Source organism: Convolutriloba macropyga, chromosome 12 (assembly GCF_964194025.1).
Source record: "Convolutriloba macropyga chromosome 12, txConMacr16.3, whole genome shotgun sequence".
Taxonomy (NCBI): domain Eukaryota; kingdom Metazoa; phylum Xenacoelomorpha; order Acoela; family Convolutidae; genus Convolutriloba; species Convolutriloba macropyga.
Genome location: NC_134479.1, coordinates 2,357,118 through 2,373,137, shown reverse-complemented (window position 1 = coordinate 2,373,137; position 16,020 = coordinate 2,357,118). Strand labels below are relative to the sequence as shown.

At 45.1% G+C, this 16,020-nt stretch overlaps 2 protein-coding genes across 5 annotated transcripts in view; both read right to left on the bottom strand.

Annotated features, from left to right (window-relative positions):
* Positions 1–16,020, bottom strand: part of LOC142351028 (uncharacterized) — a 155,230-nt gene that overhangs the window by 17,306 nt on the left and 121,904 nt on the right. For all 4 annotated transcript variants that reach the window (XM_075403084.1, XM_075403086.1, XM_075403085.1 and 1 more), the window contains one exon: positions 2,784–15,727. In XM_075403084.1, coding sequence (XP_075259199.1) covers positions 2,784–15,727 — 12,944 coding nt within the window. The remainder of the gene's footprint in view (positions 1–2,783; positions 15,728–16,020) is intronic.
* LOC142351029 (proto-oncogene vav-like) overlaps positions 1–16,020 on the bottom strand; it is a 198,412-nt gene that overhangs the window by 114,465 nt on the left and 67,927 nt on the right. The window lies entirely within an intron of this gene.

Here is a 16,020-nt window from a genome sequence, read left to right as displayed (position 1 = left end):
CCCTGGGGCTGTAAAAACTAAACCAAATAACACCATTTTTTTTTAAAAAGTAGCATCGTTCTGCGTTTTTATGTTTGCAGTACCAAAATACATTGCTCACAATATGGTCAAAGAAAGTTAATATTGTCCTGCAAAAGACCTTTATCAACTTTGATAAACGCCAATTTAAGACTGATGAAAAAAACCTCAAAAAATGACCAAAAAAAATGAAAATTGCACCATTTTGGACAAAAAACTAAAATTGAGCGTTTAACCTTGAAGTAAGGCCTTCCGAGCAGATGCACCACTGTACGCACTTGAGGTGCAACTGACGCCAGCTATAGGCCTCTAATTAAACTTAATGCCCACTGGGCATTACATGTTTACCCTGTTTTGGAAGATCGAAGTCCTGGAAAAATGTGCGAAAAAAGACAGAGCCCCAATACAACCCACTTCTTGGAGCGTAAAAAAATAGGAGCGCAATAATAGCCGACCGAGAATTTGATGCCGCTATTCATTAATCTACCAGGCAGATTGCTGGAAAATGATCACGCTTTAACTTTCCAACTGATATGAAAGGATCGTGGGATTGATGTCAAAGAAATTAATAGCTACTGCTGCAAAAAAATTCATTGAGTATAATGAGCGGAGAAATAAACTGAGTCAAAGAGGTGAAAGATATTTCATGCAAAATGTTGAAAACGCCGCAAAAAATAGTAACGTTTTTACTTGACGATGTAAAAAACATAGAAAGACAATTCCTGCACTACAATTCAATGATGTCTTTTTGACATAACAAAAAATAAGCACCTAGACAATTGATTCGAAAAAGCAAGAATTTTGAAAAAAAAGTCAAGAAAAAATCGAAAAAAGTGAAACCAGAAGTCAAGTTAACCAAAATAATTGAAAAATCAACAGAGAAAGCAATTTTTTCAAACCTCGTGTTATTACTCTAATTTAAAGTAGAGGGGGAAAAATCACGCCCCAAACACACTCGCTTCTAGTCTCCACTTTCTGCTTCGGCGACAAAATAATCACTTCAATTTGACTGCAACAATTATAAAATTGTGTCATCCTATCCAAAAAAACATAACTGCAAAAATTCCGGAAACGACCGGAAGAGTCGTCTTCACTGAAAACTTTCCATTTGAAAAAAATTATTGTCAGATAGAACTAATGACGAAAATCAGAAAAGCTATCTTAAGCAAAAAACTGGGAAAATCGCCAAAAACTAAATTTAACAAAAAAGGCAAATTTTCTATATAAAACAATTGCAAATAACAATAGGTTTTATCTTGTGATAATGAGAAAAAGTTAAATACGCACTTTATACTGTGGAAGCCATATTAGTGGCAAAAATGTCCCTACTTGTGAAGAAACTACTACTAAGATAAACCGTGAAAAAAAGATAAAAGAGATTACAAATTTCTAAAATTTTTGCCATTTTTCATTTAAAATACTATTTTTTCCTGCAAAATTGCAATCAGTTTGTAATTAAACCACTAATTACCCACGAGCAATTGGTGTCCGTTTAACTCTTTTTAAAGAAAAACAAAAAAAATAACGATAGATCACTCGAATATCCTGAAACCGGTAACAAACTCCAAATCAGCAGAAAACTCAATTCAATTATCAAAACACTTTCATACGCTCTCATAACAACCTGATTATTATGACCAAAGTCGGCTGAAACCCTTTAAACAAAAGACGTCAATTTAAACAAAAAAATTTAAAAAAATAGATTCGTAGATCTGCAGTATCAAAAAGATAGCAAAAAGACAGACCAAAAAAGAAACATCTCTTAATTAAAAGCTGAGATGGTGTGATTCGATTAACAATATTTTGAACTTATTGCTGTTTCTATTAGCTGCTCTCAAGTAACCTTCAGCTCACTTGACCTTATCCCCTTGAATTAAAGTAAAGAAAAGACAATTTCAGATTGAGGAAGTCATTTTTGAGAGTGAGGTAAGTCATGTGTGGCTAAAAACTTAACCATGCAAAGGAACAAAAATAGTCTTCACTCAGAGTAAAATTTGACGTCATGCACGCAATTCAGTTTAGATCTCATGAACGAATGAACAAAAAGCTGATTTCAAGTTATTTGTGACGTCATATGCTCGTAACAAAAATCGTGCCACGACAAAATGACAAAAATCAAGAGAAAGCCAAAAATATCCCCAGCTATCGCTTTGTGGCTATTCTGAAAAACATCTGAAAAAGACACTCTTCAACAAAAATTTGGCTTGCTTAGAGAAAACTTATTTTCGCCCCCATTTTCTTACTCTCGAAAATAGCGGTATCAGCAAAAAGACCACTCTCATTTGGCTCCATTCTCAAATTTTGTTCAACCCTCAAACTCCAATACTCCTCTTCAAGTCGTAAAAAATACAGCGCCCCAATTTAATTAAATGCTTTGAATTGTAATTGAAGCTAATAAACGCCGACTGGGAAGATGACGCGGCTATTAAACACAAAATTACTGATCAAAGAAAAAAAATCGGTAGTCCAGAGGTACAAAAAATGTACTTACGGGACCACAAATGCAGGGGATCAATGAATGAAACAAAGTTTAAGGCATATAACAAAAGATGCTTTAAATTTAAGTTTAAATCGAATAGCTGACAGTTTAACACTAAAATACTCATTCAGGATTCTTTAATTGTCAGGGTCCATTGAGTAAGTGAAAATTCGTCCTAGTTGAAATTTGTCTCGCTGCCAGTCCTCATCCTTTTCCGTCATAAGGGTACACAAAAAGCAATCTGCTCTTTTTGTGATGGTTGGGCCTATTTTGACAACCAACCTACCTTTGAATGTCGCTTTCCTCGAGTTGCTCCTCGAAAGTGGTGACTTCCACTCTCTCGTCAGAGCAGTTGACTATCTCTGAGTCAGAGTAGAGCTGTCTGGCCTTGCAGATGTATCTCTCCAAATCAGAGAGAGACTCAGCCTCTGAGTCCACTGGAGTCACCCACCTTCCAACAGCCAGTTCCTCAACCATCATCACCTGACCACGGTTATTCGCCTCCTCTCCGAGTCCAGACGCAGATGTGGCTGCGTCGCAAGTTCCACTCGAAAGACAGGTCAAGCTGTCTGTGCGACCCTCGTGGAATTCGCTGATTGTGTCAATGGGTGCAAAATTTCCAATTCGTTGTTGTTGTTTGTTGTTCTGTTCATCAAAGTCGAAGTGTTCGTTGTAATCACTGCTGCTGTTCAGAGCACTGCTTCCTGGCTGCTTTCTCTCTTCTGGGGTTTCTGCTGGAACCTTGGCTGCATTTTCCAGAGCATCCAGTAAGAGATGTGGAGGCAGGAATGCCTTCTCGTTCTCCGGCATCTCTTTTCCCACTAAATCATCGTCACTCACTTCCCCCTCGCTGCTTTCGGACAAGCTGTGAGGCACTTCGGGTGAAGACAGAAGTTGTTCACGTTCTACCGGTTCAAAGTCTTCCATTGCCTCTTCCTCAGATTCTTCAATCTCGGCAAAATCTTCATCATCGTCAATCGGTTTTGCAACTGGAGCGATGCGATCATCGTCTGCCAGGACCTCTGGCTCTCTGATCATGTCGTCAAGTGGCAGTTCAGACATCACATCCGATCGGTCAAGTCTCTCGTCCATGGCCACTTCGTCACATTCGCTTTCTTTCTCTTCATCCGAAGAGTGAGTTTTATCTTGATCTGCATTTTCGAACGCGTCCTCGGAGGAATCGTCGGACTTTCTTTCTGAAAGAGCATCTTCGAATAGTTGCTCAGATGAGGTGGACGAACCGGTGTCCTTGATCTGTTCTGAAATCACTTCTTGTACATCATCTTCAAGTTCAGCCACATTTTCGACATCTTCAATGACTTCAACAAGAGCGTCTTCATCGATCATCGGCTCCTTTTCGGGTGCTAATTCCTCATCCATTTTAGGACCTTCAGGTAATGGCAAAGGATCAACATTAACAACTGGTTCCTCTCTGGCTAAAAGAGCATTCATCTCTTCATCGGATGGTTTCAGCATGTGCGTCACACTCTCTATCACAGCTGCTGTTCCACTGACCAAAGTTGAAACAGCGGCCTTCGCAACTTCAACCATCATTGAAGAAGATGTCTCCTCACTGACTGGCAATGGTTCTGCTCTCTCTTCAATCTGGTCCAGTACCTCGGCAGTCTCCGCAATCAACTTGTCTTGATCCAGTTCATCTTCCGGAGTGTCTTCGGCCAACTGAGCCACAGCTGAGAGAAGTGCCTCTGGCTCTACAGTGGAAACTTCTGTCTTTCCTTCCGGAGTGAGGAACAAGTCCTCGACTGGAGACCCAGATATTGACGAGATGGATCCTCGCACACTGCTCACAACTGACTTGTCCTCAACAGATTCTCTATCATCTGCCACTAAAGTGACCGGTTCCTGTTCAACTTCAGGAACTAACTCAGCAGTAGTTTTCAGTTCCTCTTCCGGGCACATATCGTCGTCAACTGGCAAGGAATCCACAAAGGAGTTCGCCCGTTCCTCTTCAACTGGTTCCACATCTTTGTCGAGAAGTTCTTCTGCGTCCTTGACAGTGGCACTTTCAGATTGTTCAACGTTGTCAATGATGTCTTCGACTTGTTCAGATGGAGCATCAGCTTCGCTTTCAAGATCCAGAGATGCAACAGACTGCTGGACAACTGATGGCAAACTGGAATCAACTTGTTCCATTTCTTCTTGATAAGTGGGTTCTGCCACCTGTTCCAGTTCATCTTTTGAGGGTGAAAGTTTCTCAGAACCTTCGATGACTTCCTCCGTTTCCAGAACATGGCTCAGATCCAATGCGCTCTCTTGGATTGGTTCCAGAGAAGCGTCCTCCTGTTCCACTGGTTCTAATGTCTCTTCAACTGGAACCTGTTCAGTAGGCAAGCTCTCAGTTGAAGACTGTAGAGGCGAATCAATAATCTTGACCTCGTCAACTGAGGTCACAGCTTGTTCCTGCTTCGCTGGCTTCAATAGATTTCTCTCATCTTCTTTCACAACTTCACTGGCTTCTTCAGTGGGTATGTTGAGCATTTCCTGGATTTTGACATCCTCAGGTTCACAGACATTCTCCAGATGATTGTCAGTGTCCGCCAAAAGAAGCTGGACCTGTTCAGACTCATCGGTCACTCTCACTTGCTGTTCTCTGTCCAGTGGTGGTTCACAGTCAATCATTATGCTCTCTTTGACAGTTGAGAGATCCAAATCGTCTGCCGCAACCGAAACTACCTGATGATCAACCTCCGATGCGGCAGCATTCACTACTTTCTGTACAACCATTTCATTCTGCTCAAAAGGAACCTTTTCTGAAACATTTACTTCGCAATGGTTTGTTACAACATCTCTATCCAGTCCTGTCTCGCCGCACGTTTTAAATTCAGCAACTTCCTCGCTCGCTCCAAGACTCTCACTCAACACTCTGGACTCTAAGATGGAATCGGAATCGCCCAGATCTTCACAACCAGAAAGCTCTTCGACAAAACAGTCCTCAGTTGTTTCCAAAAGTGGACTGTCCAAATTGTCGTAGGCAGAGATATCCTGTGCAGTGTCGTCGAGGGGCGAGAGTGGCTCTTGCTGTGCAATTTGAGCAACACAAGTGAGCGTGGGAGGGGGAGCAGTGACCGCAACATTGACTGGTTGTTGTTCACTGATTGAACTGACATCCTCACAGCTGCTGAGCATCAAGTTATTCTCAGTGGTGGCTGCCGAGGTGGTTGCCAAGGAAACCATACTGAGTGAGTCTCTGCTGGATACCAATTCCTCCTCCGTAATAGTTTCCAGACTCAAGTGACACAATTGCAGCAATTGTGGTGGGCCAGTGGCCATATTAGCCTGTTGTTGTTGCAGTTGGTTCTGATGAGTTTGATGTTGTTGTTGTTTAATGAGCTGGTCACCTGCAGCCAACAAGTCAGCGTCAATTGGGAGTTGATTCACAGCACCTGTCGGACTGAAGTTGTCCTCGTTGTTTTCCAAATTGTCATATGAGGAAGCGGCACTGGGTTCCTCTGGACTACTGGCTGAATCCACTTGGATCTCAACTGGGGTTGTCACAGGAGTCACTTCCAACTCGAATTTCTCCGGTTGGTCTTTCAGATCATCCAATTGGTTGTTCACCTCTTTCATTTCCTTTTCGCCAGCGAGGAATTCCTCCTCAGGTAGAGGCAAATGTCCTGTTGCGTTCACATCACTTGTCATTTCACTGGTCAAATTAGTTTCTACGACATCCAGCAATGAGTCATCACTGGAGGGGGGAGAAATTGGGGATTGAACTGGTTGTTTCTGCAGACTGGCAGTTTCCAGTTCCTTTTCTTGTTCTGCAGTTTCATTCTTCAGTTGTTCCATCACTTTCTCCAATTCCTCCATGAACACACTGGCACTCGACTTCTTTCTGGGTGGTAGAAGTGGTGGCTGAACTACAGTTTCGAACTCTGACTTTTCATCCAGATTGTGTTCCGCAGCTGCTGTCGTGTCTTGCATCGCAAAGTTCACTTGGTTCACAAAGAAACTGTTATCCTCAATGGGTGTCCTCTCCAGGGTAATGAGCTCCTCCCTTGCAATGTCAAGTCTGGAAGAGTAACCGAGGCTCTCTTTTGTCAATTCCAACTCAGTCTTCAACTCAGAGCAGAACATCTCAACTAAGTCAGAGTGTTGTTCTTCCAGGTTCTCTTCGTCAGAGGGATCTCTCTCTCCTGGGATACTGAGAGAAGACTGGTGGATCTCTTTCGGTGGTCGAATGAACGCCTGCTCCACTGGTTTGCGACCCTCCTTAACTTTTCCTTCCTTTGGCAGATGACATTCGATGGATTCGTAAATGTTGGCCAATACGATGCAGTCCTCCATTGAGCTCGAGCAGCAACTCATCTCGTCAAATGCCCTCGTGGTCAATGCTGATTTGAGAGGCTTGCATCTCTGGTCGAAGGATTCCATCACAATCTTTACATTGCCTCTGATTCGTCTCACAATCTCATTGCGAGAAATGTCTGTTCCGATTGAGATTCTCTCCTGTGGTAACGCACAGTGCTCGTTTGCGTTGATTGTGATATTAGTACAAACTGAGTTGATTAGATTGTTGTTGTTGATGAAATTGTTGTTGTTTTGAGGTCTGACGAAGCACTCGTACTTCCCACTGTCATCCTCAGTGGCATCAAGGATAACGAGAGAAGAGTACTGGTTCTGCCACTGGAGCTGGTCATTCACTCTGAACTTATTCTTCTGGGAATCCACCTCAATTTCTTCTCCGTCTTTTTTCCACACCAACTCGCTGTTGGCATTGGCTGCAATTTTTACTGCAATGTGCACATCGTTGCCAGTCCTGCAGTAGTTCTGCTCCGGAAGCTCCGATAGGAACACCGGTTTTGCATCCGGGAGGTTCCTGTAGTCATCAATCAGTGCAGTGATACTCTGGCTAGTCCAGGAATTCTTCTTTGTCTGGTCAATCTTTCTCAACATGCTCTCCGCTTTCACTGGTGAGATGTCTTCGATGCTTCTGATTGGGAAAAACAGTTCATCGTCGTTGTCCAAATCACTCAAAGAGTCCACGGAGATCACTTTGATCAGAGTGTTCAGTTTAGCTTTTGCCATAGCATCCGAAAGTTCCACTCCAATCTCAGACACAAACGTCTGCTCTTCTTCGGCAACTGGCCTGCTGTCACTCAGATTGACTTGGATCTTGGTCTGGATTCGCTCCTCCCCAAATTCATTCACACTTCTCAACAGGTAGCTGCCTTGGTCTTCAGGCTGACAGTTCTTGATCAGCAGCGACGCAGTCTTAGATCCATTTTTGTGGTCTGCGATGTTAACACTCAATCTAGAACTGAATCGAGGCAGAGGTCGGCCATTCTTGTACCAGAGATACCTGCAGTCATCAGAAGCTGCAACTCGCACATTCAGTCGGATGTCATTGTTTTCCCTAATCTCCACTGTGGACGGGTACTGGGAGAGAACAGCAGGGGGTGCCTCCAAGTTGGGATACTCTCTCAGTAGGGAATTGAGAGACATGTTGCTGAGCATGTGACTCGGAACCATATCGTAGGAATCGCCACTTGACACACTCCAGCTACTTCCGTCGAGAGATCCCTTGTTCACTCTGCGACGTTTCACAAAACCTTTACGAGGTGCCAGTTTAAATACAGTCGCTGGTTTGTGCTCAACAACGACTTCTGGGTTGTACCCAGGCGAAGGCCACTGGATGCTTCCTTTTAGAACTGGCTTCTGAGCTTTGATCACCGGCTGATATTTTGGTGCTCTAATAGAGGCATTGCAGACATTTCCCAACTCATCAACTGTAATTTGGCCTCCAGTATATACCCGGTCTGAAATCTGGATGAGCACATGAACTTTTTCTGTGGAAGAGAAAGTGGACCCACTGGAATATGTTCTGAGAGGTTTCGGGCTAGTCATAATTGGAACATCACACCAGTCCACAAATTTGGCATCAGGCATGCTCTCGGACACTGGACTGTGGCACTGGCTTCTGTCCAGTTGCCCTAGTTCTGCATGGGTAGGTGACGCAACATTCAAAGGGGATCCGAGGTATCTTTCCAACACACTCGAGACTTCGTCTTGGAGCAATGCGACAGAACTGCTGCTTGACGAGGCCAGTGATTCTGTCTTGGTCTTCATTACACAACCTGGTCTCATACTATTCAAAGCTGAACTAGTTGCCACTGGATACACAACTCCTGACGATGTCAGTTTGCTGGTACTTTCGACCCCGACCAGCTTCGAATTCGACCCGACAGCTTCGGTGGCAACTTGGTTACCAAAAGAGCTGAGGTTATTGAGAGCACTGGTTCTCCTCACTTCGATAGGAGACGTGAAGAGATATCGCTGCTCGATTGCGTGTGACAAGAGATCTTCCCAAGACAAGTTCTGAACTTTGGGAGTGGCTTCCGTTTTGATCTCCAGGTGGACTTTTTCCACCACATTGTCACTTTGTGGATTATAGAGCATCTGTTGTTCAACTGGAGATTGGATTCTAGAAGTGATTGCTTCCATTTCCTTCATCAGATCAAACGCATCACCAACCGAGTCTTTGCATAAATTGGTGGCAAATGAGAAACAAGAGGCCGGAATTTCCACATCATTGATCTCAGCGCCCATCAATTGTCGCGGGAACTCAATGAATGATTCCACAGATCCCAGTTGTTTTTCTCTGTCTTGCTGACTGACTGTCCCTTCGTTAAGAGTGGGGGCCTCGGACACTTGAGACAGGGCATTCTCCGTCACAACAGAATCCGTGTCGTCTGCGAAGCCAAATCCATCATCTTCATCTTCAGTCTGAGAGTCGATCATCTCAAATTTAACTGGCTCGTAATGACCTGACGTGAAGTCTTCTTTAGTATTAGGTGGCAACTCGTCCTTGGCAGAAGTTGTGGGTTCCCTAACCTCCACTTTGTCTAAGCCAGTGGCATCTGGGTTAATTCTGAGTGAGAATGATGAACAGTCCTGCCCATCAATGTTAACTGCCTTCACTTGGTAAATTCCGCAGTTGTCTTGAGTGACGGCGAAGAAGTGCATCTTCACTTCGATTCCTCCAGCATAGTTGATGTCCACATGCACGTTGCTGGGTTCGTAGAATCTAGCGTTGTCTTTCAAAATCTGGATCGAGGTTCTGTTCGGAGGACAGTCCACGAAGAGCTCTGCTGAGAAATCATCGCCCGCATTTACAGTCACTTCGCCAATTGGCGGTGAAGTGAACACAGGGGGGTAGGAGGCAGGAGGAGCTGCACTGTTAACTTGTTCATCCACAACTCCATGTTCGGAATCTTCACTCACACCTGGACTTTCAGCACGAGGAGGAGTTCTTGGCTGAGAGGCAAGCTCGTTCAACTGGTTCACAACATCAGAACTCACTTGCTCGACCTCGACATTACTGGATCCCTCCATTTGAGACACAATTGAGGAGAGCACAACCATAGTGGAGCTGACACCTGGTTTGGCCATGTCCAGCACATCCAGTGCAGCCTGTTGCCACTGGCTGGTTTCTCCGGCTGGTCTTCCGAGGAGGTAGTTCCTCAGAACCACTGCGCAGTAGAATCCCATGGCTGATCTGCTGCTCAACATGCACCCGTGAATGGGTCTCTGTGGCTTGATACTGGCAGTGTTGATGTCTTCGGCACTGGCCCAAACAGCAGCATCCAGTGCAGTTGCTTGGGATCCCATCAGAGTTCTGTCTTGTTGCACAGAATGGTACAACACATTTCTTAAATGCTCTCGCTTGTCCTCCAGACTGGTCTCACTGTCCACATTAGAGGCAGATGCCAGAGGACTTGGTGTCTGTTCTAAACAGCTGAGCCATGCTTGGGTTTCGGCTGCAGCGGTTGCTTCCACAAACGGCAGCACATTCGGCGACTCAGGTCGACTGTTGCGATTCTGTTGTTGGACTGGGGAAGGCACCCTATTGTCCTGTACAGGAGAGTTAGCCTGCCTTCTGCCAGTCTCCTCAGTGATCCAGGCATTCGCTTTGATCACCTGTTCCGAAAATAGTGTGGACTGCTGTTGGCCCACCTCAACTCTTGCTAGAGTGAAATTGACAGGTGCTGCTGAGGCACTGGACTCAGGCACTGGAATAATCTGAAAGTGTTCAGTTGCCTCTCTTGGCAGAAGAACAAGAGAACTTCTGCTTAGAGAGTGGACATCCTGCTCATTGATAGACTGGTGTCTCTCTGGCTTGAAGTTTCTTATGTCCAAAAAGCTGTACTCAGAATCCTCCTCGACAGAAGAAGTGTGAGAAAGTGATTCCAGTTGGAATGAAATGTTCACCACTGGCTTGCAAGTGGCCAGTACTTGTTGTTCACATGGAGATTGGTTGAAAAATTGTTGGAACTGTGGCTCTGAGACACTGACCACGGCCCTGTCCGATCTATTAGTAGATACCAGACAGTCTTCAGTAAGTATGGAAATGTTGACGTTCTCCTCCTGCTTACAAGCAGGCTTCCCTATTACTTGCAGAGACGTGATCTGCTCGTCAATTGATAGATCGAACTTCTCTTCGGTTGTAACTGTCGCAGAAGCAGCACGAATTCTTTCATCATCAACATTCTCAGTCGTAATGGAAATGTTCACACATTCTTCCCTCTCTGCTCCTTTTCCCAGTACTTCCAAAGTAGTCATTCTCTCCTCAACTCCCATCTCAAACTGTTCACTGGCACCAACACTGGCTCGTGACGTCATTGCGTTCACAGGATATGGACCTCCATTCTCGAAGCTCTCAGTCAAAACTGAAATGCTAACATTTTCCATAAGTTCAGCACCTTTCCCCAAAACTTCCAATGTTGTGATTCGTTCATCCACTCCAACTTCGAATTGTTCACTGCCTCCTACACTAGCGAGAGCAGCCGTGGCACTCACAGGTGAAAAGTTTCCACTGTCATAATTCTCGGTCAAAATGGAAATATTAACGTTTTCTTCTTGTTCAGAAGCTTTTCCTAAGACTTCCAGGGTTGTGATCCTCTCGTCAATGGAAAGATTGAGGTGGTCTTTGGTGGTAACAGTTGCCGAGGGCGGAAGGCTGCTCGAGGACATTTTGTTCTCAAAGTTTTCAGTGAGAATCGAAATGTTGACGTTTTCAGCATCGTTTGGTTTGCTTAGCACTCGGAGTTCTGTTAATTCTTCGCCCAGAACATCCAAACGACTGTCTTGCTCTGAGATAGCGACAGAAGCCATTCGACGACTCTCAATTGAGTGCTCGTCACCTTTCTGGTCAAAAGCGATGCTGATTCCGTCCTGAGGAAGTGCCACTAATTCCACTTGGCTTCCACTCTGGGAAGAAGTTCCGTCCAACTTCTCAGTCTGTGGCTCGGTTACACTTACACATGCAATGTCCTGCAGTTCGTTGTTTGGTGATAATTGCGAGGATTCAGAATCGACACTGATCAAAATTGACTCACGAGGCACAGCCAGAAGGTCCAAAGACTCGTCGAATGTATCCAGTGTCTTTTCTTCTGGTTCGTATACAGACACTGTTGCGTAGTCAGAGGTCGCACTCTTGTCGTCCAGTGGACTGTGCTCGCTTGCAGTGTCAATGCTGATGCGAACTGGTTCCAATGATCCCCTGGCATCCGAGGACTTGGTATGGATCTGCAAGTTGACGGAGGAATCAGCTGATGGTGACTTGAGAACTTCTTGACTCTGAATTGTAAGTGTGACCAAGTCGTCGGTGATTACACTGGCAGACTCTGCCTCTTCAACCTGCACCACCACCTGATCACTTGGAGAGCGATCCTGCACTTTGATCTGGACTCTGGTCTCCTCAGTCACTGTCGGATCGACTGGACTCAGATCCAACACCTTGATGTCCACATTTTCCTCAGACACGACACTCTTGTCCAGACCCTGAATGTCTGCAATCTTAATATGCACAGATTCCTCTGAGAATATTTTGTCCTCTGGGATGTTGACGTCACTAATTCTCAAATCAATCTTCATCACCTCCGGAACTGGAGAGTCGCAAGGCTCCGGCTTCAAAAACACTGGCTCTGTAGGTACCGGTTCAACTGGTTCCAGCACTCTAAAACTCCAGGTGTCTTCGGGAACAACATTGGCACCAAACTCGTCACTGGGAGTGAGCCTGCCTGGCTTCAGTCTGGAATCATTATCAATATCGATCTGTATCGCAACCAGTTCTTGAGAGTAGTCAGTCTGCTCATCATCTTGTGGCTCAAACTGGCGAAGAGGGTTGACCAGTTGCTGATCTGCAATGTGACCTCCTTCAAAGTAGAGCTTTTCATTGACTGGAACTTGAAGTGGTCTATCAATTGGCTCCAACAATTTCGACTCATCAAAGCTATGTTCACTCAACGAATCTGTTCTCGCAACTGACATCAAGTTCTCAACTTCTTCCGAAGCGACTGACTTGACATCTTCTAAAATCTCTTCGTGACGTGGGTGCTGCAATTGGGGTTCCTGCCACTGCTTGGGTTCCCTGTACTCCTCTCGTTTCTCAGTAGCCTCAATTTCTTCTTCCACTTCTTCTTCCTCTTCTGGCTTTGCTGGCTCCTCCTCTTTTGTATCTTCTTCTTTGGGTTCTGAGATCTCCTCTTCTATTTCCTCATCCTCTTCTTGAGGTTCTTCTACTGCCTTTTCTTCGTCCTCAATTCTCTCTTCCGCTTTTTCCTCCTCTTCCACCGTTTCTTCCATTTTGACTTCCTCCTCTGGAGTGTCTTCAATCGGTTCCTCCTCCTCGTCTTCAGGCTTCTCTTGGACAATTTCTTCAACTTTCTCTTCTTCATCAACTTTGTCCTCAACTTCAACTCTGTCTTCTACCGGCTCTTCCTCTTTGTCTTTTCCCGCCTCTTCCTCGACTTCCTCTTCCACGGCAATCTGGTCATCCTTATCTTCTTCGTCCACCTTTTCTTCCATTTGAGCCGATTCTTCTTTTGCTTCCTCTGGCGTTTCCTCCTCAGGAGCTTCCTCTTTCTCCTTGTCCTCAACTTCCATCTTTTCCTTGGATTCTTCTTCGAAAGTATCCTCCACCTTTTCAACTGCACTGTCATCTACCTCTGGTTCTTCTTCTTTCTTTGGCTCCTCTTCGGGGGGTGTTTCCTGCTCGTCCTCTTTGACCTCCAACTGGTCTTGAGCCACATCTTCAGTTTTTTCTTCAATCTCATGCTGGTCTTTCCCTTCTTCCTCGTCTTTTCCTTCCTCGTCTTCGGATTGTTCTGGCTCCTCGTCTGCCGGAACTTGCATCTCCTCTTTCGTTTCTTCGTCCTGTTTATCTTCCAGTGTCTCTTTTAGATCTTCCTCTGGCTCCTGTGCCTCATCATCAACCTTCACCTGGTCACTGACATCTTCCTCTGTCACGGGTTCTCCCATTTGTCCCTCCTCAACAGGCTCCGCTTCTTCCGGCTGTTCCTCATCCTCCTTAACTTCCTCTTCTGGCTCCTCAACTTGCATTGATTCCTTGGTCTCATCTTCCGCAGCGTCGTCCAGTTCTACCTTTTCCTCCTCATTGATGGAGACCACAAAACCCAGTCCCACTTGAGTCTCGTCTGGCTTCGTGTAGAAACAAGCGAAGTTTCCGATGGTCTCGGGGTTACACTCTTTAATGTGTAGATAGATCTCAGTGGAGTTGCTTTCAGGGTTCGGAACAATTTCGACATCATATTTATCCACCTCATCGCTGGGCAGCTTGGAAAGGGGTTCCAGAAATCGTTTGAAAGTGATTTGTGAATCATCTGCAACCAATTCGTCCAGAGTGATCACAATGTCCAAAGTGTCCTTTTCTTCTGGATTGTATTCGTGTTTCTCGATCTCCATTTTGGGCAGTTTGCACCATTTGGCTTCCAGAGGTTGTTCAGTCTCTGAGATGGACACGTTGTCTCTGGTATCCTTTGTTTCCAGTTCAACTGTGTCCTGTTCCTCCTCGCCCAGCTTGGAGCACGCGAGAACAACCTCGCATTTGGGCTCACTCTTGACCAACTGTTCAACTGCTCGTTCGTTGCATTTTTCACTCGTCCTTTTGACCTCATCTTGAGGTTTATCTTCTGTTTCGAGTGTTTCAACGTCACCCTCAGTTGCACGGGCCAAGTTCTGTTCGTCAACAGTATCCGCTGTCACTTTGTTCTCAGGCATAGAATCCAGTTCATTGTTATTCCTCGATGATACTTTCAATGACTCACGAGGTCTGGCCCAGTCCTCTTGAAGAACGTCTGCATCGTTCAGTCCTCGCGTGTCCTCCTGGACGTCCTCCGAGTTCTGCCAGATGTCCAGCAGGACAACCCGGGCAGTGCCAGACTTGATGAGGTTGAGGGTGTATTTCTCACGAGGTCTTATCCAATCTAGCTGCATCTGGGGTGAGACAGCTTCTTTGCCCAAACCCTGGACGTCATTGATGCACTCGATCACCAAGTCAGTGAATTCGCCCGGTCCATTCACCTCAATGGCCAGTTTGACGAAGGTATCTCGGATGCTCTCTCGCAGTCGGATCCACTCTTGCACCTCCTCAGCCCCCATACAGACTATGTCTGCTTCTTGGGGTGCGCTATCCGACTCAAATTCCGGGAACTCAATGTACTCATTGATCAAAGCCAGCTCGGCCATCGTGAATGACTCCTGGATTGTGTCTCGAACTCGGCCGGTGCTCACTGCAGTTTCTCTGGCCTTGGCAAGTTCGTTCAGCATGTTCAAGGCAACCACATGTCTGGCAAGGGACTCGTACACTGTCTGGTCGACCTTCTTGCCTCTCTGGTAGTCAGTCAGATGTCTGGTTCGCATCCATTTCTCCTCGCAGTCCTTTTGCTCTGCTTTCCCAATCAAACAGGATCCCTTTTCAGTTAGGAAATACTTCAGCTCATCGAAACTTGAGAACACTTGACTTGTCTTGGCGTTGAACGTGTCAAAATGTTTGTCCTCGCGCGTTCGAATCCAGCTCTGGGTAGTCTCTTTTGGCATGCAAATGGTTCTGTACAACAACACTTCGGCCAGTTTGTCATCCTCCGGGAAGTACTGGGCAAAGTCAGAACTGAGGATTGTCTCGATTTCATCCATAGAGAGAGGGTTGTCGAACCAGGAATGGACCAGTGTCTTGTCTTTGGCTACACCTTCGATCGTTTCCTGTTCCAGTCTGGCTTTGTCTTTTTCCAGTCGACTGAATATGCTCTGGGCAAGACAGTTGATAGGATCTGGCATTTCGAGTATCTCCTCTGCAATTTTCTCTCTGAGACGAGTGATGAAAGGATAGTCCTCTTCCTCCTTACACACTCCCATTATCAACTCATTCTCTGTCTCTTCATACTCCTCGTACAGAATAGTCACAGTGTGCACCTGAACAGATAAAGGAAATTAATTATTAACTCAGATATTCTAACATACGCTTTTCATTTAACATTTATATATCCTTTCAACCCTTATATCCATTTGAGTTATTTATTGTACATATGATGATTGTATTTTACCAATGCCGCTAAAAACACTTTTCTAAGCTTGCTCAAAAATGTCTCCACTGGGAGCAACTGATAATCAAAAAGGTTGTAAACAATCAAACAAAGATAGGAAAGGAAAATTCGATCACATCAAAATTATGACTTAAATAATCCCCATTCTTTGACGACCAATTT